We start from the raw sequence: 22438 nt of genomic DNA on the forward strand, positions 1-22438 counted from the left end.
CGGTGGCCGGACTGGGCCGCGCCACAATGGTTCCTTCTCCCGAGTGTATAGCTCGGTCTCGGGGGCCACGTGTCGCCTAGGGGCCCGGGACTCCAGCTTGCAGGTGCTAGGCAGCCGAAGCTTGGCAACCAGATCTGGGGAGCTCGGCTGGCGCGGGGAAGCCGTGCTGGGCGCTAGGCCAGAGGAACCTCGGCCCCAGCCTCAGGCTGCGCCTACATTCCTCCCCAGGCCGGACCGCGGCCCTGCCCAGCCCTGGGGTGTCGCCACCCCCAACCCTGAAGAGACCACATTCTAGGCAGGCAGCTGATGTTTTTATTGGCGCTATTTCCCAGTCATCTGGAAAACTGGTCTGGCCCAGCCAGCAACCCTTTCTCCCAACCTGCTTTGGGGGAAAGGCTGGGGTGTGGGGTGAGAGGCAACCTTCAGCAGGGATTAGCTCCGCAGTAGACACTTTGGTACCCTTGGCAGATGCATTTCCAGTCGACAGGGGAGGAAAAGAGCTCAGAAGTTGTGCTAATCCGTGCCTCAGGTTACCGAGCGGGGGGGTAGGTGGCAAGACTCCCTGCAGGGCAGGCAATGAAGAAGCTAGGCTGCCAGAATGGCCAGTCCAGGCAGGACTGGGCTTGCCCTGCTCCAAAGTAGAGCTGCTCCCGCAGGGGGCACCAGCGATTTATTTTCTAACTGGGCTGGGGGAAAGGGCATGATCTGGATGGAGCCACAGCCACCTCCAGCTTTTTTCTGCCAAGAGTCGGGAGACCACCCTGCTTCCCAAACTTAGGTCTGGTTTCCAGGTCTAGCCAGCCTGGTCCCTGGGGACACCAACTTAAGAGAAGAGGGGTGGGGAGAGAAAAGAGAGTTGTTGGGGGAACAGGGTGGGTTGAGGTTTCCATATCCAGGGCCAAAGGAGAGTGGGCGCCTCACTAGTTCTTCTACCGGGTTAATGACCAGCCAGGGGCTGGTGGGGACAGTCTTGCTGCAGGCATCCGCACATTTCAAGAACGTTCAGAGGAGAAGCAACAGCAGGGTGGTCCAGGTCCAGAGGTGTATCTAGGTGCCTCAGGGTGGGATTGGCTCATCCGTAACCGCTGGAAGGTATGGAAACTTGCAGCGACCCAGAGGGCAGTGCCTCAGCAAGGGATACCCACCTCCGCTCCCACTCCCACACATGGCCCTGGACTCTGGACCCTGACAGGCCAGAAACAGAGGTTCAAACTAAAGTGGACTGGGGGTAGGAGGAGAAAGAAGGCCTTTGGGCCCTGGGAAGCACCGGAGCAGCCCTTCAACAAGGCCCAAGACGCAAACGCCCTTGCCCTCCCCAGGTAGGAAGCTGTTTTACCCGGCAACTTCTGCTTTCATTTATCTGGGGGCTTTTAGTGATTTGGGCTGTGACCACTGGGGATGGGGGCAGGAGCCGGGCCCAGCTGGATTAACCCTGGTGTAGATGAAGTGGGAAAAGTTATAACAACTCACGGCGAACGGCCAGCAGAGTGTTTCCATGGCAACAGGACACAGACGTCACTGTGTAAGGGTGCGTCTCATCCAGCTGCACTGGCCGAGGGAGTCCAGCATCCTCATCCCTTCTTCCCAGTCGACCTCGGGCCCCTTTGCCCCAAGAGTACACTTCGCCTTCTGCCAAACAGAATCCCAAGCAGGGAAGCAGGAGGAGGACACGGCTCAGCGAGCAGCTCTCCTCCCGGATTGCTGCACGGGCCCCATCACGATGTTCAGCAACCCTGAACGTGATAACCACGGACTGCCCACACCCTATCCGCCCCCACAGTGCCCACTAATCACCTGCCCCAATGGCTACAGTGAAGGCATCCCCACAGGCCACCATCGCTGTCTTGATGTTCTGCAGGCCTCGGACTTGACAAGGTGCCCGGCTGACCCGGCGGGCATTGGTGCCCAACTGCCCATGCTGATTGCTGCCAAAAGTGTAGCAGTCACCAGAGGCTGTAGGGGAGGAAAAAGGGAAGGAAGGAAAGGGATGCCTCAAGTGAGATTCCAAGGAGGCCAGGAGAGTCCACCCGTGGCCTCCCGTGCCCAGGTCCTACTCACCCGTGACGGCAGCTGAATGAGCAGTGCCCAGGTCCACACTCAGCAGGGGCTCCTGGTCCAGGGGTGCGGAACCTAGTGGTGTGAAGCTCAGGGCCTCCTCTACCTGCTGGTTGGGGGCAGGCTCCTCCCCCAGGGAGCAGTGGTCCAGGCCCAGTTTGTTGAACCTGAAGGTACAGGCCAAAACCCAAGTGCAGCTGACACTTTGTATAGTCTCTCCTGCTCCCAGCAATCTGGGCAAGAGCCGGTCACCAGGGCACAGATCCCACCCTGGGTTGAACCCAGCAGCACTCTCAGCGCCCCCTAGTTCTGCCCCTTGGTTGGTGGCAACGACATGTCTTGTTGCCTCAGCAGCCAGGGAGGGGAAGGGGACAGGCTAGTCATCCCGGTGTACCTATTTACCTGTTACTCCCACAAGCCAGGGCTCGGCCAGGCACGGTGAGGATCATGGAGGAGTCAATGCCACACACAACCCGCTGGGCTTCCTGTCCTGGGGGTATGGATACCTGCTGGGGACAGCTGTGGGACTCCCTGGTGCCCAGTCCTAGCCGGCCTACAATGAGAAACCAGGATGGGGCTTGTTTGAGTTTTAGGGTCGGTGATGCCAGGATGAGGAGTCACAGAGAAGAGGTAACAGCGTGAGCGAAGGCTGTGCCCTCAGCCTGAAATGCCCATCCTTGGCCCCTCTGTGGTCAAAATCCTACTCCTCCTCAAGACCCCGTTCAGATGCCACCTCTGCCTTCTCCAGGAAACTCCCATGCCATTCCTTGGGTTCTCACATCTCTGGACCTTGGGAGGAGCCCTCACGCTGTCTGTCCTTTTTTTTTTTTTTTTTTTTTTTTTTAACGCTTATTTATTTTTGAGACAGAGAGAGACAGAGCATGAATGGGGGAGGGACAGAGAGAGAGGGAGACACAGAATCGGAAACAGGCTCCAGGCTCTGAGCCATCAGCCCAGAGCCCGACGCGGGGTTCGAACTCACGGAACATGAGATCGTGACCTGAGCTGAAGTCGGACGCTTAACCGACTGAGCCACCCAGGCGCCCCTGTCTGTCCTTTGTCATAGGGAGATGTCATCCCTTCCATTAGAATGAGTCTGCCAGGAGGACAGAAACCCCACGTAGGTCTTCTCTAGTTTCGAAGCCCAGCGGGACGTGTGACCCAGAGAGGGCCACCAGAAGTATTGACTGATGAAAGAAATCTCCCCCGTTACAACATAAGCCCCTGAAGGAAGTGACTCTTATTCAACTTGTCTCTGCACCCAGCCCAGGGGGCTCACAGATGTGCAGTAAAGTTTCATAAGTCAATAAATGAGTGGAATTGAAGAGAAAAGACGGAGAACGAGTCATGGGGTAGAAGGTGGGTATGAAGGGAACAAATCATGGCCAGGGTACTGTGAGATGCAGCCAAGAGGCTAGAATGGGGTGGAGAGCTTACCACCATCTCCGCGGCCCCACGCAAATAGTTCTCGCTCTGTGGACAGGGCCAGCACGTGAGAGGCCCCACAGGCCACCTGCACCATCTCATAGCCCAGCAGCGCCTCCACAATGGTGGGCTAGAGAGGGAGGGGAAGTGAGAGAGACTGGGCAAGGGGCCTAGACTGGCTGCCTGGCCTCAGCATCCCATGTAAGGATGAAGTTGGAAGCGGCGAATTCTCACAAGCCACGGCTGTCTCTTTAACTGCCCTCCCACCCCCACTGCAACCACTGGGGAAGGCCGGCTTTTCGGTACTTCCCCTGGTACTGCCTGGGACAGGTGCAGCCTGGGAGCTAGAGGGACCTAGCTGCTGGGGATCCCCTGCCCCCAACCTGGGTGTCAGCTCTCAAATGTGGGCTCCATGCCATCTCCCCACTTCCTCTTCTCCAAGGTATGTGCAACACCCACCTGGCTGATGTCATTGAGGCTGCCATGGCCTAGGCACCCGTTACTGCCACTGCCAAAGGTCATGATGATACCTCGGTCTGGAGAGTGGGGGGCGGTGAGGAACGAGAAGGGAGAGAGAGGTTGGGCTGGTTTTCCAGATAAGCCAGTCCATGGGTTGGAGGAGCAAGAAAAAGCTGGAAGAATGGGACAGGAGGTAGAAAAGGATAGGCAGAGGTGTCTCTTCTCAGATGTGTGAGTTGGGACAAGTGACAGTCTCTGAGCTTTATTTACTTTTTTTTTTTTTTGAAGTTTATTTATTTTTGAGAGAAAGAGAGTGCGAGCTGGGGAGGGGCAGAGAGACAGGGAGAGAGACTCCCGAGCAGGCTCTGTGCTCTGAGCGCAGCCGCAAGGTCTGTTGCCCTGATGCAAGGCTCCATCCCCCCAGTTGTAAGATCAAGACCTGAGCCCAGATCAACAGCCAGGCGCTTAACCAACTGAGCCACAGAGGCGCCCCTCTCCTCTTTGAGCTTTTAAGATCTGAGCTTTCCAGATCCCTCTCCCTCTCTCTCTCTCTCTCTGTCTCTCTCTCTCTGAGCCTCCCTCAAATGAGTACAGTATACTGTAACTACTCGGCCAGGCCCTTGTGAGGGTAAAGGGGAGTGCGTGAGTAAAGAACCTGGTGCCAGATAAAGAGCAGAGAGCAGTATTAATTGAGTGTGCAGATTGCAAATGACAAAGCAATGAGGGAAGGTGCTCTGGGGGTGCCTTCCCATAGTCCCCTGAAGGACTCACCGGTCAGGCAGGCTGTGAAGAGGTCCCCGCAGGCCACATGTTTGATAGTCACGCCCGACTGGCCCTCCAGGAAACGGGAGACGAACTGTGGCTGCGGCAGCTCCACGGCCCCTGGCAGGAGCGCGCCCCCTCCGGCGCCTAGGGGCGGGGCCTGTCGGAGGCCAGGAGGGCGTGGGCGGCGCCCCGGCCGCCCCTGCATGGCCCCTGCTTGCCCGGGCCCCCCTTGCCGTCCAGGGCCACCCCAGCCTGCTCACCTCCCAGAGGATAAGGCGCCCCGAGCGCGTGACGCCCGCCTTCTGCGTGCGCCCAGCTGCCACCTGGACCACCTCTGTGTTGAGCATCGGCAGCCGCAGCGGGGCGCTGAGCCCACCGCCCCACGCGTAGACCGCCGACAGCGGTGGCGGAATGGCCGGCCGTGCGGGTCCCCGGGGTATACCTGCGGGGACAGTGCATCAGGCCTATTAAACTAGTGGGAATGGCTTGGCGGCCGTGGGCACTGGCCGGGGGCTCCGACTTACCCCTGCAGCGGGCGCCTGTGGTCCTGCTCCCTGTGCTGCCGGGGGCCATGGGTGGCCCTGGGACCAGGGACTTCTCTGCCCTGTGGGTCGGGGGTGGGGGTGGGGGTTCAAGACCTGGCCCATTCCTGACACTCCCACACGCAGGAATGGAGGACTTGCCTGGAGCTCCCTCTGCCCCAGGCTCATTGTGCTCCCATTGGGTGCTCCCCTGGGCCCAGAGTCCCCCTCCCTCCCTGCACAGGCCTCCTCATGCGGATGCTCCCCAGGTCGGTGTGGAGGTTGAGGAGCGCGCGGATGCAGAGTGGCTGTGCCATGATGTGGCTGAGCGGTGGCCGCTGTGAGGGCTCCAGGCTGAGCAGACTGAGGACGAGCTGGCGCAGCTCAGGGCTGTACCGGTCAGAGATAGGTGCAAAGGTGCCACTCATGATCTTCAGCACCAGCGCTGGCAGGTTCTGTGAAAGCATCAAGTGTGAGGTTGGCCACAGCCGGAGTCATGCTCTTGGGTGGCAGCGTCTCCCCGCCCCAGGTCTAATGGGGTGGTCATTGCCCTGCACTCAGAGCGTTCAGTCTGAAGAGGGGACTCCCAAGTGATACAGTTGCTGAACCCTGCTCTCAAGAACTCCTGATAGGGGAGCTTAGCTTCACTTATGTCCTCAGGAACCCTAGGTTGTTGGGAGAACTCAAGCCTTGCCCTTAGGAGGGTCCCTAATCTGATGGGAGAGCTCTGCTTTCAGGAGTCCTCAGTTTAGTGGAAAGGCCCAAGCCCTCCCTCAGGAACCCATAGCCAGAGGGAAGTCACGGCCCTGCCCTGGGCTGACCTACTGGTCTGATGAGGGAAACATAACTCAGCCAAAAGAGAAGAAATAAGAGGTGGCTGGAGCCGAGGACTTCCTGAGGAGGGACAGAGATGTCCTAGTTGTCCCCATGGGGGTGCTAACTCACCGCAGCTTCGAAAGCCCTCTTGAGACTGGCCAGTTCATAGAGGACACAGCCCAGGGCCCAGATGTCACTCTTCTGGTTGTAAGGCTTGCCCTCACACAGTTCAGGGGAGATGTAGCACGGAGTGCCCACCACCTGCAGGGCGGAAGAGGATATTATTATAGCCTGAGGGTGGGGGAGGGAAGGCTCTGTTCAAGGCCCACTGGGAGACAGCTTCTTCCCAAAGCAGACCCAAGTGCTTCTTCCTGCAGCCAGCCAGGGCCTAAGGGGCCAAGGTCTTATGGTGGGGAGAGAGTTGGGACACAGAGTGGGCCTTGGCCATCAAAACCTCCAGCACCCTTGAGTTCCCCTCCACGCCCAGGCACCGTGTAGGCCTTGCTCTTGCTGCTAAGGATCTTGGAGATGCCGAAGTCCCCGATCTTGACAACCATGCGGTGTTTGTCAAGAAGGATGTTTTGAGTCTTAAGGTCCCGGTGCAGGATGAGATGGGTGTGCACGTGATGGAGCGCGAGCAGGATCTGCACAAAGAAGTGCAGGATGGTCTCCTCCTCCAGCAGGGAGTTACAGCGTTTTTGGATGAACTCAGCCAGGGTGCCACCTGCAGCCACAAGGAACCGCTTCAGATCCAGGTCTCCCCATACCTGGGACTCTCCTTTGATGAAACTAAGCCCAGAAAGGGCAAGGGCCTGCTAGCCTCACACAACTGGGATGAGAACTCTATACCTCTGACCCTCCATCAAACTCATTCTGAGGAGGGAAGCCGGCTGATCTGTGTCTGCCTGTCCCAGAGGTGAGAGGCCCTTGGAGCCAGGACAATGCAAGGAGGCTGGCCCACCTGGTGCATATTCCATGGCAATCATGAGGGCCTTGTCCTCCAGGAAGTTCTCATAGTACTCAATGACGTTGGGGTGATTGAGTAGCTTGAGGACCTGGCACTCATTTTGGGCTGCCTGCCGCTCTTCCTTGGTCATCTGCTCCACTGGGATCTGCTTGATGATCACCAGCTTCTGGTCAGCCTTGCGCAGGCACAGGTGCACAATCCTGGGGACACAGAGTACAGGGGTGGGTACCAGCCGAGCCTCCAGCCACACATCAGGCAGGGCAGACCTGGTCACTGGATAGTACTTAAGAGAGAGGAAAGGAAACCCAGACTAAGAGATCATCTAACTAAATGCACAGAACACTGAGTTTAGGAACAGGGAGAATTGACCACAAACTCTGTGTGAGACCTTAGGCAAGTCATTTAACTTATTTGAGATTCAGTTTCACCAAAGACACAGTGAAGTTAGTCTTGATCTCCCTACGTTCCCACACACCCTGGAGTTAACTGCCTGGGTTCAAATCCTGGCTCCTCCTCTTACTACTTATCTACTCTTGCATTATATGATGTTACCATCTGAAAAACAGAATCAACTTCCCTGGGTTGCTGAGAAAATGCATGTAAGGCACTTAGCACAGCGTTTGGCACATCAAAAATGCTCAATGAGTAGAAGCCATTTACACTATTATTTTCTTCCAACTCTGGTTAGTATCCATAAAAAGCAGGATTCTTGTTCTCCTTCGCAACCATATCCCCAGAGCATAGCCCAATATTTAGCACACAGGAACTCAACAAGTATCTGCTGAATGAATGGATGATATGAATGAATGATCATCTAAGTATCAAATTTATATTTGATATATCTCTCCTCTGAGCCCCAGACTAACAAATCCAACTACCTGCCTTGCATCTCTACCTAAATGGTTTGCATGCATCCTTAATTTTAACAAAAAAATCAAAATAGAACTTTCGATCCCTGCCCCCAAAACCTTTCCTTTCTCAGTCTCTTCCATCTCAGTAAATGACACCACCACAAAGTCAGACACCCTGAAAATCATGCCAAAATCTTTCCTCCATTTCAAACTAACACATCAACAAATCCTGTTTCTACCTCCAAAATATTGTGAACTCATCCATTTCTCTCTCTGATTTCTGCTACAACCCTTGGCCAAGTCATTATTTCCTGCCTAAAATACTGCACGAGTCTTTAAAATGGTACCTTCACTTTTGTCATCCTCAAATCTAAGTTCCATACAGCAGTCCGAGTGACATTTTAAAAATGCAAATCACATCAAGACCATTCTGCTTAAACCTCTTCCCTTTACACTTCAAATAAATTCAACCCCTTTATCTCCGCCCATAAGGCCATAATCTGGTCCCTGACCTCTGTGACAATCCCATTTTATACCATTCTTTCCCTTGCCCACTACATTCCAACTTCAGTCTTTTTCTCGGTTACTTGAATACTCTGAATTCTTTCTCACATGAGGTCCTTCCCATAGACGGTTTCCTCTGTTTGAAAAGCTCTGCCTTCACCTTCGAATTACTGGTCTTCACTCCTTAAGTCTTGGCTTTAAACTTCACCTCTCAGGGAAAATTTCCTTGACCATCCCAAATAAGTACTCCCTGGTGTATACTATGCTCGCAGCTTGTTGGTAACTGCTTTAATATCTTGTTTATTGTATTATTTCCCTACAGTCTGTAGGCTTCGAGAGAGGAAAGGCCACGCCTATTTTGGTCTTGACAGTATACTTGGCGCCAAGAGCCAGACCGGTAAGAGTTGGCGCTCAGTATTCGTAGAATGAATGAATCAGGCATCAAAGAACAGAACTCTGCGGGGGCGCACAGGCTTGTTGGGGGCGTGACCTCCTTAGAGGCGGAGTCTCCCAGCAGGGACTGAGACCGGAAGTCTGGGCGGGGCTTTCCAAGTGTGCGCTCACGCCTCGGGGCGGGGCTAACCAGGCAGAGAATTCGCGGACGGAGTTGGGACTTACTTTCCCTCTCCCCAACCAGTTTCCTTCCCCAGATCCCTGGCTCACCCGAAAGCACCTCTCCCCACCACTCGGATCCGCTCGTACTTCTCCATCTCATTTCTCAGTCACATTTCCGGAACCCCTACACCCAGACGCGGCGCGTGCGTGGACCCGCCCACCCTAGGGCCACGCCCCCTACGTTGCAAGATAATTGGGGGCGGAGCAAGTGAGATTGGAGTTGGTTCAGCCTTGTATCTGTTGTGTGCTGTTTACTGGGTCTTACCAGCCCCCACCCACAGTTACTTTTTCAGGGTCCGAGGAATGGAGTGTCATGCCGTTTTTTGGCGCGGTTAGCGGTACGGTACCAGCCACTTCCCACACACATCTCGGCATCCGGCCCTCAAAAAGCTTCCTTAGAGCGGAGGGGTGCCCTGCACAACCGTGTGAGGGTGGAAAGCCAGGACCGACCTCTCAGCGCAGCACCTCTTTGCCCACTAGTGACGCTATTTCGAAAGGGGAGAGCAGATTCTCATTGGCACGCAAATGATGAACTACCAAAACTGTACCGAGAGCGTCAGCACTCTCGGTCTGTGGGGCAGGGAGCAAGGTTAGCTGAGTTTCATGTTTGCCTAGGGAGGGACGGGGGAAACCCCGAGCTGTGCAAATTGATTCACCTAGGGTGGAGGAGACACGGTCTCCAGGCCGTCCGGACTTGTGAGCACCGCGCTCGTCAGCACTTCCAACTCCCCCCTGCACACACACAACTTTGCCTCAGGTAATCTGCCTTCAACGCTCAACTATAGGGAGAATCTCCTTGAGAGGGGGATGAAAGGGAAGTGGAACCACTATCTGAAAACATCAGAGAGAGGAGGAAAGGGAGCTGTTTGGCCGATGTGGGTTCAAAGCTTCTGCCTAAACGTAGGGGGCTGGTCAGTACGATTGTCTTGAACAGGAGTGAGTTTAATTCCTGTTGTCTCCCTGTGCCGCCTCCTCTGTGTGAGCTCCATAAAAGCTCAAAGAGCGAGAGGATGATTATTAGCTAAGGGATAGCGTCCCTATTTCTGAGTGAATGAGGAATGTGAAGAAAGGAGTGTTTATGTTCTGTCCAGCCCCACCCCTCAAAAGGGTACTCAAACCTACCCAAGTGGAAGGACCACTTGAGGGTCCCCACGAGGGGCCCTCGGTCGCTGCCTCAGGCTGCTCTTGGCTGATAAACAAAGCTGCCCTGTGACTAAAGGGGAGCACAGAGGGGAAAAGCCGCTCAACCCGGGACACTCGTGCTCTCACCTAGAAACCAATCGGGCCGTGGTTGACCCAGGAGCCCCACAGGGGTTAATATGTAACCGTGGAGCTATCAGGGGAGGTAGAGCAAACACCCAAACCTCTTGGTCCCCTAAGGCTTCTAGCTTTCCCTCCCTCTCGCAGCAGCTTTTCCCTAGCTCCCCCCTCCCCTCCAGCTACACCCTTCCACTCCCATACCGCCACCCCCAGCCCCAGGTTCTCAGCAGTTCGGGCATTAGCTCTTCGTTCCACTGGAGGCGGGAGGGGATCCCGCCCCAAGGTGGGGATAGGCTGACACCTAGTGACCGCGAGCTGCAACTGACTCGGGCCGCTGGCCTGAAGAGTAAGGGTCACACCCCAGCAGCCCCGGCAAATCCGCGGTCTTTCCTCGTCCCAGTCTCCAGGGAGCCAGAAGAAGAGAGCTGGGACTGTCTGAGGGAGGATTGTGACAGCCGCACGGCCCCGGGAGCCCAAAAGCGAGCTGGGAAGAGGGGTGGTGATAGATTAGTCGACCCTTTCCAGGCACGGAGTTGATGCGGGGCGCCATACACGCAGAAAAACTGGCCTGAAGAAGCTAGAGATCCAGTGGAAGAACAGGGTATGGGAGGAGATCATTGTCGAAGTGAGGCTCGGATCCATCTGCAGGACCAGGGCTTAAAGGACCCGGGTGTGTGACGGGCCCCGCCCCGCTCTGCCAAGATTGGAGTTGAGGGAGGAGAGAGTGTTCTCTCAGTGCCCGCCCAGGAGGGGGAGCCGGTAGCCCCGGGGAAAGTAGGGACGCGGGTTAATGAGGCCAAGCGAGCGAGACGGGGCTCCATCGGCAGTCGGGAGGGGCCAGAGAGGGGGTGCCGCGGGGGTGGCGGCGCCCCCAGTAGAGCTCCTTTTCGCCCGAAGTCCGCGGGAGCCAGGCGGGGCCGGGAGACCCCGCGAAACGGCGCTCACGCCCTCGGTGCAGCCTAGGAGCCGGAGGGGCGGGAGCAAGCGGCCGGGGCGGAGCGGGGCGGGGGCGATAGGGGGCGGGGACAGAGGCCCGCGGGGAGGGCACGGGAGGAGCGCAGGGGCCTAGAGGGCTCCACGAAATCTGTGCGAGGCTGGCGGCCGGCAGCGAGGCGGCCGGGGTGGACTGGCCCGAGAGGGAGCCCCATTCCGGGAGCAGTCCGAGGAGGCCGCCTCGAGGGCAGACAGACGGCAGGGAGGGCCAGCATGCCCCCACTGCTTCACCCCGCCCTGCCGCTGCTCCTGAGCGCCACGCTGACCTTCCGGGGGCTCCGGAGAGCGCTCTGCTGCCTGCCGCTGCCGGCGCACGTGCGCGCCGACCCCCTGCGCACCTGGCGCTGGCACAACCTGCTCGTCTCCTTCGCCCATTCCATCGTGTCTGGAATCTGGGCGCTGCTGTGGTGAGTAAAGGACTGGGGTTTTGAAGGTGGGTGGCTAGGGATCCCGCGTTACCCTCCGCATCCCTCTCGGGCAGGCCGAGGCCATGCAGTCTTACCTGATTGCCCTGTTTGGAAAACTCTCCAACTAGGAGCGGCAGAGGACCCAGGGGGAGGGGAAAAAAAAATCCCATCTGGGAAACGGGAGACACCTGGGTTTCAGCCAGGCCTCTCTCCTCACTGCCCAGTCAGCCAATAGCGCGAGCTCAGATCCCCGGGGACTGGGAAGGGTAATGGGGGATTAGAGGGTCCTTAGGGATGCCGAGATGTTGAGAGCCTGCTTTCTTCGCTCCCAGTATATGGCAGACCCCGGAGTTGCTGGTGGAGATTGAGACGGCATGGTCGCTTTCTGGCTACCTGCTAGTTTGCTTCTCCGCAGGTAGGTCTTGCCCAGAAAGCATTAAGTAGGTGGGGGACGGGGAAAAGCTTGTTCAGGTCTTTTCATGACCTTTTTCTCTCTCTCTGCTAGGGTATTTCATCCACGACACGGTGGACATCGTGATTAGTCATCAAGCCCGAGCTTCTTGGGAATACCTGGTTCACCACGTCATGGTAAATGAGACGCAGGGGATATGGTGTAGGCCTGGTGCTAGTAATCTAGTCTCAGCCTTGTCTGAGACTTGTCTGAACCTGGGAGGTAAAGACCCATCTTTTTCTTAACCCCATTTCTAATCTGTGTCCTACATCCCATTGCTGGGACAGAGGGTTGGCATTGTTTCTGTGCTTTTGGCTATTTTAGGCCAGCAATCCCTGGCCTTACCTAGTATCTCAACAAACTGATGGTATCTGGGTTCCCTAACACATTCTCACCCGTGTCTTCCAGGCCATGGGTGCCTTCTTTTCAGGCATCTTTTGGAGCAGTTTTGTCGGTGGGGGAGTCCTAACATTGCTGGTGGAGGTCAGCAACATATTCCTCACCTTCCGCATGATGATGAAGATCAACAATGCCCAGCACCTTCTCCTCTACCGGGTCAACAAATATGTCAATTTGGTCATGTACTTTCTCTTCCGCCTGGCCCCTCAGGCCTACCTCACGCACTACTTCTTGCGTTATTTGGGCCAGAGGACTCTGGGCACTTTTCTGCTGGGTATCCTGCTCATGCTGGACATCATGATCCTCATCTACTTTTCCCGTCTCCTCCGCTCAGACTTCTGCCCTCAGCGTGTCCCCAGCCAGCAACACAAAGACAAGTTTTTGACTGAGTGAGAGGCACAAAGCCTACAACTTGTGGCAAGAGCAAACACAGCCAAGAACAGAGCCTCACACATATATGAAAGAATTAGCCCCAAGCCTGGGGCTTCCTGGGGATAACCTCCACCTTTCAAGTCTGCACCTACTATTGAAAATGCTAATGAAAGCACTCCTCCGAAGTCCTTGTCCTTTCTTGGGCAAGGGGTGAGGAAAGCAGACAGACCGGTTGGACATGCTGGTTGGGTGCGGGGACAAGGTGCTATGAAAGGCAGCCATCCCACACTGCCCTGAAGTGGATGCTAATGAGAATTGTGTATTGTGTACTGGTTTCATACAAAGCCTCTTCCAGGGATAAAGGGAGGGGGTCTTGTTTTTTCTCCTACCACTATGATGGTGGCAAATCGTAGTTGTCCTAGGACAGACAACCAACCCTCATCTGGGCCACATTCCTGTTGCTAAAATGTTAACAAGTGTGGTGAGGTACTAAAGCAGAGTGTTCCAACAGGGTAAGTAGACCAAGAGTCTTGCCCAAGCCTTGTTACTGTGGTGTGTATACACCACAGTATGGCCTTCCTGAAGCCCAACCAGAAATCGACAGAGAAACATATATGTTGAAAAAATTTATATTTAGATTTAGCCAGCTGGACTCAGTTTAGATGATCCCAATCTGAAAAACAAAAGGGGAGCTTTGTTACTGGGAGATAAAATGTGAAGATTAAGCTGGAAGGTCATGATTAAAAAGCAAAAATAAGGCAAGGAAAAGGCCTATTAAGGATAGGGGTGCAGTCATTTAAGACTAAGTCAGCAAGTCAGGTTTTGGTCAGTAATGGACACATCACTTGCACTTCGGGGGTGAGTTAACAGCAAAGGAAGCTTACTTTGTTGGCAACATCCAAAGCATCATAGTCAGGAGCCAGTCGAACATATGCTTTCTTTTCTCCATCGGGCCTAGGATGAAGGAAGCTTTAGTTCCCGCTGTTCTCACAGCCCCCAAACCCACCCTCCTTCCCCTAGTCTTTATGGCACATCAGTGGTTCCTTTGTCCATGTCAGTCTTTTCCAGCATTTGCACAGGAGGCTAGGGATGCCACCAAGCCACAAATGAAGTCAACTCCCTTTTACATGGAACACCATATAACATTTTAAAACTTAACTCCAAGTAATCTGACATAAATTTTATCTTACTCTAGGGCCTGTCTGTCTAGAGGTATAGGGATCAAGAAAATGAACACTAACTCCATACATCAAGTCCTAGAGGCAGGAGAACTAATGTGTCCTCTAAAGTCTGTATAGATACAAAGGACTAACTACAGCAGAAACCACTCATTTCTCAAGGCTTGCAAGCTGTGAAACCTACTGACTCCATGCAGGTTTCTTGGCTCACCTGATCAGAGTGTTGACCTTGGCCACATCAATGTCATAGAGTTTCTTCACGGCCTGTTTGATCTGATGCTTGTTGGCCTTGACATCCACAATGAACACAAGAGTGTTGTTGTCTTCTATTTTCTTCATGGCTGACTCTGTAGTCAGGGGGAACTTGATGATGGCATAGTGGTCAAGCCTGGGGAAGAGGCAAAATGGTGTCATCTGGCCTGGGTCCAATAAAAGGATTAGGTCTCTTTTAGATCTCAAAGCCAGAAGAGCCCAGGTGCATCAGACAATAAAGTAGCAATCATTTTTGTCAGACTTTGGTCGCTAAACAGTGTCATCATCTGCACCCTGTAACTTAGGGACCTGGAACCTCAGCCTGGGGGACAGAACCCTGTACTCTTATGCTTGAAGGACTTTCACCCTTTAAGTGATTAAAGAATCAGCTCTGAGTTCCAAACCCCTCCATTATTTATTTGACCTCAACATTTTGGAGGGCAAACTTCTGGAAGAAACTTGACACGTCTGAGGTTAAACAACTTACCCCTAGAGCACAAAGCTGGACTATGGGATCTTAAAACCCAGGCTAGAGTTCCAAAGAATGTTGGTGCTTCATCAGGAGATTAGCCAGACATTTCTGCTCCCTCTGGTTGGTGAAAACTGGTTTGAGGGCCATCAACTGAGAGCAACCCTTATTAACAGCCTAAGTTAAAACTACAGTGGCTTGAACACACCTACAACACAGCTTTCCCCCTGAAATTCAGAGAAACAAGTCTCCATTCACCTGGACACGTGCTTCCTGTTTTAAAGCTAGACATCAGGTCTCAACCTCTCCTCACACTAACTCCTAGGTCCAAATGGGGCAGAACCCACTCCTGCCTTTTTCTTAGGAAAGCAGTGGGAGGTGGCAATTACTACTGGTGTTTTAATCTGTGGCCCTTAAGGTCAGTTATTACCAGTAGTGTGGCAAATATTCAAAAACTCCAACCCTCCCCTCCCCCCAACTATTCCTTGAGTTTAACAAGTTGAGAGTAAATGAGAAGCTTCTATACACCGCTGCAGGCCTTCTCTGATTAATACAGATTATTAAATATCCTTATCAACCTAGAATCATCCCACACTGTCACCAAGGACTGTCCCCTACAGTAATAGGGAACTCCAAAACAAAAGCATGTATCAAAGTCCTACTATATACTCCAAGAAAGCAGACTTTAAAACCCTGACCATAATTAACCTAATAACCAGAAGTCACTGAGTTGTCTTAAACAATGCCTGCCAATGTTGTCAAAATGCCTCCTCTTGTCCTTAAATAGAGCATTAACAATCTCTTCACACTATTAAGAGACGCACACTAGGTACCAACAGATATTTGACAAGGCGTGCTGTAGGTCTGGTAAATTTCCAAATTACGAATGGAGGATACCCAAGATCTTTTCATGGGAAAGGGGCAGTACTGACTTGTTTCTCCTGGGGGCGCTCTTTCGAGGATATTTGGGCTGTCTTCGGAGACGCAGTGTCTTGGGCCGTCGGAATGTAGGTGACGTACGGATCTTCTTTTTTTTATGACTGTGGACGCCTTTCAGCACTGCTTTCTTGGCCTTCAAAGCCTTTGCTTTGGCTTCGGCTTTGGGAGGGGCAGGGGCTAAAATAAAGAATATGAAGGCACGGGATTCAGAAACCATTCACTTCCGTTCTCAAGACCCCTAGCGGGCGCTCCAAGGCACACGTGCATCAGCGGTTCCTTTGAAGACATCACAAGTCTCAGGAGGTTACAATTTTTCCATCATATGCACGGTACTGGGGCGAACTTGGAATAACTCCAGCGATACGACGAAAAAAAAAAAAACACCTAGCAATGATCGAATGCTTGATACTTGACAACATATACTCTAATAGTTTTAACCGTTCATAGCCCCGTCTAACACGTGGAAAAAAGGAAAATTAGGTGCGGACAACAACTTAGGTCTGGAGACATGAAACTCCGGCCTATGGATGCGTGTAGTTCCCCAAAGCCAACAGTCTGGCAGCCCCGACAGGTGGTGGCGGCCGGACTTGCCTCCCCAAACCCTGTCACGGAGCTCAGCCCATGCGGCTGGGCCCACGCGCGCCGTAGAGTGGCAGAATGCTAGAAGTAGCTCCGGAGCCGACACCCCAAGAACTAGCTCAGCCTCCATCCTCCCAGTTTGTTCACTCTGCGGGAATCCCAGGCCAACTAGCTGCGGTACCCCCAGCCCCAGCACAAACCTTCCTTCTTCGCCTTCGGCGCCATCTTCGTGAAAAGGATTTCCGAGGCTTGTTTCCAGGGGCTTATAGAGCCAAGTCTCACGGAAGAATCGCGATACTTTTCATTTAAAGCTCATTGGATAATCTATGGCGCGGAGACCGCCGGGAATGGTAGTTAGGTTTAGTTTCCTCCCCAGAGTGATTAAGCATGCTCCACCTCTTCCCTCGAAAGACACTATAGCTTCTTGGGAGTTGTAGTGTTTTGGAGACACGTGTTTATTTGCTGCTGCGGGTGGATGGTGGATGGTGCAGCCAGCTGCCGCTTGCGTTTGGTCCTGAGCGCTTTCCATCTTGTGGAAAGAGGATCGTAGTTGCAGGAGACAGTAACACTGAAAACTGAAGTGAATATAATTAGGTTGATTTGGAGAGTAAAGCGAAGTTCTAGAACGTTAGAGCAGAATTTGGTTCAAGTCCTTCAAACAACATCTGTAGAAATTTGGGTCCAGAGAGGGGATGTAGTTTATCAACAACAGTGATTTGGTGTTAGAAAAAGTCAAGGGGAGCCTAGGTGGCTGCCGGTTAAGCGTGGGAGTCTTGATTTTGGCTCAGGTCATGATCTCACGGTTGGGGAGTTGGAGCCCCACATTGACAGTTCGGAGCCCGCTTGGGATTTTCTCTCTGCCACGCCCGCATGTTTGCGCGCTCGCGGGCTCTCTCTCTGTCTCAAAATAAATAAGTAAACATTTTTTAAAAATTAAAAAAAAAAAAAGAAAGAAAGCAAGAAAAGTTTGAGTCAGGCAGAGGGGAAGAGGAAAGTATCCGAAGAGGTAGAAGGTGGCCACATCTGCCCCTCTTTACCTGTGACAGTCAGATTTTGTGTGTTTTCCCAATAATACTCTTGAAACTCTACCAATATTCCAAACACCCAGTGTACAGATTTCTCCAGGATTTGCTAATTCTTGTGAATAATTTCATTTACAGTCCCCTCCCTTTAAGTAGTCCTCCCATCCTTGCTTCAGTCATGTTTGCATCCTCAAAATCAGTTCCTGACACAGAGCAAGTTTTAGCAAAGCTCAGGTTTGCTTCTGTGAGGGTCTGTGTCTATCCCACCTCCACCCTGACCTTTCTTTCTTCCTCCTCTCCTCTTTGCCCCTTTGACAGTGAGAATTATCGTGTGCCACACCCCTCTTTTATCCTGCACAACTGCAGAATGGAAAAGTTGTCCTTGAGGGTTGGTTCCAATGGGACCAGAGAAAACGCCTATACCAGAGCAGAGGCCCCACGTCCCAAAGCGGTGACCTACCCAAAGGGCAGAGTTTCAGGTCTACCTACCCCTTCTTTATCTTCCATCCAGGCGTGGTCTTCAGCCTCCCCACCCGTCAATCTACACCGCTTTAAAGGAAAAGACACCAGACTTCAGACGTCTCTTTTCTCGGTGAGCATCCCATTCCGACCCTGGCATCCCCTGTGTGCTTCCCCCCACCCCATCCTATCCCAGGGCAGAAGGGCGAGCGAGGGCAGACTCTATGAGTCACGTCCTGGGCCTGGAGTTGAGGAGGGAAGCGCCGCCTCTCCTCGGGCCCCTTCTCTCCTCCTTTCCCCTCCCCGCGGGTTCCTGGCCTAGCCAGATACTGCGCAGCAATCACGGTTCTCCATCACCAGTTTGCCTGGGTAAGGGTCCCCTTGAAGCCGCAGCCCGGCACAGAGTTGCAAGGGAGAGCAACCTGGGAGACCTCGATCTGGACAGGTTCCAGCCTGCGTGGAGGCGGTCCCGGTGCCCGTGGGGCATCTGGAAGGGTAGCCAGAGCTGGGGCAGCGCAGTGGGGAGGAGAGGAGGGGAGGTTGGGACAGCCCGCGAGGCCGGGAGCTGCCGGGAGAGGGGCGGGGGGCGGCCCTTCTCCAGGAATTTCCGGGGATCATGTTACAGCGCTCGCGGAGGGAGAGCTGAGTGGGACGCCAGGTCCTGCTGCGGTCTGGGACCCAGGCCCCCTCCTCCAGCAGCCCGTGGGCCTTGCAGCGCCATCCCTGAGCACACTGACCCCGTGCGGCGGGGCCGCTCCGCGCCCCCAGGCAGCTCTGTTATGGTAGGGCCGCCTGAACCCCGAGTTGTCGTCGGGTCACCGCGGCCCCGAGTCATTGTAGGAACTATCCGACCCCGAGTTATTGTGGGGTCTGCGCGGGCCCGGCCCCCTCCGGACGGGACTTCCCGCCCCCATTTGGCGGCCGAGGAGTCTCCCCGCCCCCGAGTCATCCTCGGGACCCCCCGGGCCCGGGTGATTGTGGGTTCGCCCCGGCCTCGGATGATTGTTTCATCCCCGTGGCCCGCTGTGGTCGTAGCGTCTCCGAGGCCGCGAGCTCCTGGAGGCTCCCCGTGGCCCAGAGTTATAGTCGGGACACCTCGGTCGCGGGTGATTGTCGGGTCTCCACGGGCCCGGGTCGCTGGGGCGGATCAGGCTCCAGTGCCTTCTCGGGGCTCCCCGCAAGGCCGTAGGCGAGATGAACATTCTGGCGCCGGTGCGGAGGGACCGCGTCCTGGCGGAGCTGCCCCAGGTAGGCTCCAGGGCCACGTCGGGCTTCTGGCTGCGGTGGGGTGTGGGCGGGAGGAGGCGGCACCAGATCAGTTAGAGGCTTGGGCCCAGCCCTGCCACCCGGCTAGGTCGGCTGCTTCTGGGTGGTCCCCTACCCCCGCCCAGCGCAGCTTGGCTGCGGGACATGGGCCAGGAGTGGGTGAGTCCCATTCTCTTCGATCCCTCTCAGTGCCTGAGGAAGGAGGCCGCTTTGCACGTGCACAGAGACTTCAACCCCCGCGTCACCTGCGCCTGCCAGGAGCACCGGACAGGCACCGTGGGGTGAGTTAGACACCCTTAACAAAGAAAGGAAGGCTCAGGAAACCCTGTAGTCAAAGCTAGGGTGCACAAGCACCCCTGGGGCTCCATTTCAGCTTCTCCCAGCTATATATGGTTATTCCCCCCCCTTTTTTTTTAAATTTTTTTTTAACATTTATTTATTTTTGAGACAGAGAGAGACAGAGCATGAACGGGGGGAGGGCCAGAGAGAGAGGGAGACACAGAATCTGAAACAGGCTCCAGGCTCTGAGGTGTCAGCACAGAGCCTGATGCGGGGCTTGAACTCACAGACCGTGAGATCGTGACCTGAGCGAAGTCGGATGCTCAACCGACTGAGCCACCCAGGCGCCCCGGTTATTCCCCCTTTTTATATCCATGTGTTCTCCCTTTTCTTCCCAGCAAGCTTGTGTTGAGTCCTATGAAATGGGTTGGGGTAGAAAGGTGGTAGTTCACTTCCTGAAACAGAAGGTGTGCAAGGGGGAAGTGTGGGGCTGGCGTGGTCACGAGCTCAGCTTCCCACATACCATACATTTGAGCCCTAGGGCAGGGGGATGTGCCTGGAGGGATGTGTCCCATTATGGGTAAAAGAAGGTAATACTAATAACACTTGCCAACCATTAACTGAGCATTTACTAAGTGCCCCGGCAGTGTGTTGGTTACTGTTATTGTATTTTATTAAATGGAAAACACCATCACTTTTAAGCTGTATCCTGATTTCAGAGATGTTATCAAATGTATGTGTGGAGGCTGAAGGGGAGGTATGTCTCAGAATCTAGGATATTGATCTTATTTCAATTGTCACAACAACCCAATAGAATATATACTAAATCTTTACCTAACACATGTTGAAACTGAGGCTCAGAGAGGCCAAGTAACTTGTCCAAAGTCACACAGCTAGTAAATGTAAGAACTGGGATTCCAATTCATGTTTCTTTGATGCTGAAGCAGAAAACACTCCTCCCCAGCAAGTGTGTCCAGGCAAGCTGCCTGGGAGACCCCGTGCCTAGGGTAACCTCAGCCTGGGGGCTGCCAACGTTATAGATCTAGTACGGAACATTGAGACTCTCTAGGTTGCAAGAGTTAGTGCTCATTCCTCCTGCCCACCTTTGTGTCCTGCAGATTTAAGATCTCCAAAGTCATTGTGGTGGGGGACCTGTCCGTAGGGAAGACTTGCCTCATTAATAGGTAAGAAGGCACCTCTAGTTGGGCTGGTTTGGGCCGGGCAGGGTTCAGCCAGACCTAGCCAGGTGGACTGGGCTCAGGGCCAGAGCATCTGGTACTCCTGCAGGTTCTGCAAAGATACTTTTGATAAGAATTACAAGGCCACCATTGGAGTGGACTTTGAGATGGAACGATTTGAGGTGTTGGGCGTCCCCTTCAGTCTGCAGCTGTGAGTGCTTTCTCCATACCTTCCAGCCATTCCTTCCCCCAGCACCTATACCCCACCTCACAGGCCCCTCCCACATACCCGTGTTTTACCCCCTGCTTCCTCCCAGCTGGGATACTGCTGGACAGGAGAGGTTCAAATGCATTGCATCAACCTATTACCGAGGGGCTCAAGGTAAGGGCGGGGGTGAGATGGGGCAGGTGGGTGTTCCTGGCCTCCAATCTAGGACTTGGGGGGATTTGGGAAATGAGCCAGTAATGTCAGCTGTTTTTGCCACTCTTCCAGCCATCATCATCGTCTTCAACCTGAATGATGTGGCCTCCCTGGAACATACCAAGTATGTAGGGATGCTGCATTGTAATGGGGGCTTTGGGAAGAGAGGGTTCAGAAAAGAGGGGTGGTCAGGTATATCGGTAGTGAAGAAGAATGCATCGGGGACCAGAGAGAGGGTAATGGGCATATGAGTGACAGCAGGAGGAGCCTGTCCAGCTCACTCATCCTTGATTATCTACCCTCCACGGCAGGCAGTGGCTAGCTGATGCACTCAAGGAGAACGACCCTTCCAGTGTGCTTCTCTTCCTCGTGGGTTCCAAGAAGGACTTGAGTGTAAGTGTGCCAGTCAGGGGGTACTTCCGTTTTGGTGAGGGGCTCCTCCCCAACCCTTGCCGTCTGACTCTGCCCTTCTGTCAGACTCCTGCTCAGTATGTGCTAATGGAGAAAGACGCACTCAAGGTGGCCCAAGAGATGAAGGCTGAGTACTGGGCGGTCTCCTCTCTCACTGGTGAGTCAGCGGCTTCAGGTCTTTTGAAATGGCACTCCCGCCTACCTGGCCTCTCATTCCTCTACCTTCAGCTGTGCCCAGTGACCCCAGGCTTGGAACTGCCCCTAAGCACCCATTTGCTCCACGTGTCAGGTGAAAATGTCCGGGAATTCTTCTTCCGTGTGGCGGCACTGACCTTTGAGGCCAACGTGCTGGCTGAGCTGGAGAAATCGGGGGCCCGGCGCATTGGGGACGTTGTCCGTGAGTGCCTACCTGGATGAGGGTGGCAGAGAGCACGGGGAACCTCTCATCCCTGCCTCACATATTTCCCACCCTTCTTCAGGCATCAACAGTGATGACAGCAACCTTTACCTAACTGCCAACAAGAAGAAGCCCACGTGCTGCCCGTGAGCGGTAAGGGGACGGTCGAGAGACTGGCCAGCCCTGGGGCACTGTGCCACCTTGATTGCCCTAGAGCTCGACCCTGGACATTTGCACTGATTGTTTTTCCAGACCAAAGAGCTGCCCCTTCGTGGCAGTACCCCTGGAGGGGTAGCAGGGACCATGCTAGTCACTTCCTGCCCCAGACACCATGCCAAAGACTAGATGTCCTCCCTCCCCAGGGGCTCTCCGGGCTGCCCAGCAGTGGGGAGGTAGTCCCTGCTGCTTTTGCTTAGCCTGCTGGACCCCTTGAGTATGAGGATGCTTAATGATCCAAGCCTTACACTGTGCCTTATGCATTAAAATCTCTGTTATTAGCAGTTTGGGGACTGGAGTCCTTTGCTGGGGATGAGGGATGTGGAATGGGCAGAACTGTATGACTGTCTTGGGACTGGAGCTTCCTGTGGGATTCTGGCCATACCTGACCCCTGGGCAGGGCTCAGAAAGGCTGGGAGCTCAGGAACCAGATTTGGAGGGCTATCCTGGACTCTCAGTGTTTGGTTTTGAGAGCTCTTTCCTTTGGTTCCTTATCCCCACCTGTGTCCTAC

At 54.3% G+C, this 22438-nt stretch overlaps 4 protein-coding genes, 1 long non-coding RNA gene and 3 other non-coding genes across 16 annotated transcripts; 3 read left to right on the top strand and 5 right to left on the bottom strand.

The window, feature by feature from the left end:
* Positions 1–294: 294 nt before the first annotated feature.
* On the bottom strand, positions 295–9400 carry NEK8 (NIMA related kinase 8). 5 transcript variants are annotated; one of them, XR_006297797.1, is made up of 16 exons: positions 9027–9397; positions 7003–7208; positions 6533–6765; positions 6171–6302; positions 5472–5680; positions 5229–5308; positions 4965–5146; positions 4711–4861; positions 3940–4112; positions 3493–3610; positions 2458–2608; positions 2059–2222; positions 1795–1953; positions 1471–1629; positions 934–1085; positions 295–562 (listed from the first exon to the last, which is right to left on the bottom strand). XR_006297797.1 is itself a non-coding variant. In XM_043583551.1 (15 exons), the coding sequence occupies exons 1-15, from the start codon at positions 9071–9073 to the stop codon at positions 531–533; spliced, it is 2196 nt and encodes a 731-aa protein (XP_043439486.1). In that variant the 5' UTR covers positions 9074–9400; the 3' UTR covers positions 295–530. The 5 variants fall into 5 exon arrangements, 4 of the variants coding, with proteins under 4 accessions (XP_043439486.1, XP_043439489.1, XP_043439487.1 ...); XM_043583551.1 differs by lacking the exon at positions 934–1085 and having other exon boundaries at positions 9027–9400; XM_043583554.1 differs by lacking the exon at positions 934–1085 and having other exon boundaries at positions 3940–4016; positions 9027–9398.
* LOC122485151 lies at positions 9207–10820 on the top strand. Its single transcript, XR_006297798.1, has 2 exons — positions 9207–9316; positions 9639–10820. It is a non-coding gene; the product is annotated as an uncharacterized LOC122485151 (long non-coding RNA).
* A 458-nt stretch (positions 10821–11278) lies between these two features.
* Positions 11279–13043, top strand: TLCD1 (TLC domain containing 1). Its single transcript, XM_043583561.1, has 4 exons — positions 11279–11638; positions 11971–12053; positions 12144–12226; positions 12498–13043. The coding sequence occupies exons 1-4, from the start codon at positions 11445–11447 to the stop codon at positions 12879–12881; spliced, it is 744 nt and encodes a 247-aa protein (XP_043439496.1). The 5' UTR covers positions 11279–11444; the 3' UTR covers positions 12882–13043.
* Positions 13044–13473: 430 nt separating this feature from the next.
* RPL23A (ribosomal protein L23a) lies at positions 13474–17925 on the bottom strand. Its single transcript, XM_043583563.1, has 5 exons — positions 16478–17925; positions 15692–15875; positions 14250–14426; positions 13745–13814; positions 13474–13533 (listed from the first exon to the last, which is right to left on the bottom strand). The coding sequence occupies exons 1-5, from the start codon at positions 16500–16502 to the stop codon at positions 13519–13521; spliced, it is 471 nt and encodes a 156-aa protein (XP_043439498.1). The 5' UTR covers positions 16503–17925; the 3' UTR covers positions 13474–13518.
* Positions 13889–13937, bottom strand: LOC122486211. Its single transcript, XR_006298063.1, has one exon. It is a non-coding gene; the product is annotated as a small nucleolar RNA SNORD42 (small nucleolar RNA).
* LOC122486218 lies at positions 14513–14584 on the bottom strand. The gene has a single exon (XR_006298068.1). It is a non-coding gene; the product is annotated as a small nucleolar RNA Z17 (small nucleolar RNA).
* On the bottom strand, positions 15960–16026 carry LOC122486210. Its single transcript, XR_006298062.1, has one exon. It is a non-coding gene; the product is annotated as a small nucleolar RNA SNORD42 (small nucleolar RNA).
* A 42-nt stretch (positions 17926–17967) lies between the features above and the next one.
* On the top strand, positions 17968–22210 carry RAB34 (RAB34, member RAS oncogene family). Of its 5 annotated transcripts, none has more exons than XM_043583560.1 (11): positions 17968–18117; positions 18917–19006; positions 19214–19305; positions 20422–20487; positions 20591–20692; positions 20799–20863; positions 20975–21026; positions 21214–21295; positions 21380–21470; positions 21603–21710; positions 21793–22210. In XM_043583560.1, exons 1-11 carry the CDS (start codon positions 17983–17985, stop codon positions 21858–21860), a joined length of 951 nt encoding a protein of 316 aa, XP_043439495.1. In that variant the 5' UTR covers positions 17968–17982; the 3' UTR covers positions 21861–22210. The 5 variants fall into 5 exon arrangements, with proteins under 5 accessions (XP_043439495.1, XP_043439492.1, XP_043439493.1 ...); XM_043583557.1 differs by having other exon boundaries at positions 18048–18127; positions 18941–19006; XM_043583558.1 differs by lacking the exon at positions 17968–18117 and having other exon boundaries at positions 18252–19006; positions 21793–21863; positions 21963–22210.
* Positions 22211–22438: the final 228 nt, after the last annotated feature.

Source organism: Prionailurus bengalensis, chromosome E1, assembly GCF_016509475.1.
Source record: "Prionailurus bengalensis isolate Pbe53 chromosome E1, Fcat_Pben_1.1_paternal_pri, whole genome shotgun sequence".
NCBI classification, from domain to species: Eukaryota; Metazoa; Chordata; class Mammalia; order Carnivora; family Felidae; genus Prionailurus; species Prionailurus bengalensis.

Coding starts and splice junctions, on each gene's coding strand:
- TLCD1 (XM_043583561.1), top strand. CDS start 11,445: ATGCCCCCACTGCTTCACCCCGCCCTGCCGCTGCTCCTGAGCGCCACG. Junction 11,639..11,970: donor GGAATCTGGGCGCTGCTGTG/GTGAGTAAAGGA, acceptor CTTCGCTCCCAG/TATATGGCAGACCCCGGAGT. Junction 12,054..12,143: donor GCTAGTTTGCTTCTCCGCAG/GTAGGTCTTGCC, acceptor TCTCTCTGCTAG/GGTATTTCATCCACGACACG.
- RAB34 (XM_043583560.1), top strand. CDS start 17,983: ATGAGTCACGTCCTGGGCCTGGAGTTGAGGAGGGAAGCGCCGCCTCTC. Junction 20,488..20,590: donor AAGACTTGCCTCATTAATAG/GTAAGAAGGCAC, acceptor GTACTCCTGCAG/GTTCTGCAAAGATACTTTTG. Junction 20,693..20,798: donor GTCCCCTTCAGTCTGCAGCT/GTGAGTGCTTTC, acceptor GCTTCCTCCCAG/CTGGGATACTGCTGGACAGG.
- RPL23A (XM_043583563.1), bottom strand. CDS start 16,502: ATGGCGCCGAAGGCGAAGAAGGAAG. Junction 15,876..16,477: donor GCCGAAGGCGAAGAAGGAAG/GTTTGTGCTGGG, acceptor TCTTTATTTTAG/CCCCTGCCCCTCCCAAAGCC. Junction 14,427..15,691: donor AGCGCCCCCAGGAGAAACAA/GTCAGTACTGCC, acceptor CCTCTTCCCCAG/GCTTGACCACTATGCCATCA.
- NEK8 (XM_043583551.1), bottom strand. CDS start 9,073: ATGGAGAAGTACGAGCGGATCCGAGTGGTGGGGAGAGGTGCTTTCGG. Junction 6,303..6,532: donor GCAAGAGCAAGGCCTACACG/GTGCCTGGGCGT, acceptor TCCGCCCTGCAG/GTGGTGGGCACTCCGTGCTA. Junction 563..1,470: donor CACTCTGCTGGCCGTTCGCC/GTGAGTTGTTAT, acceptor CCTGCCCTGCAG/GGAGTCTTGCCACCTACCCC.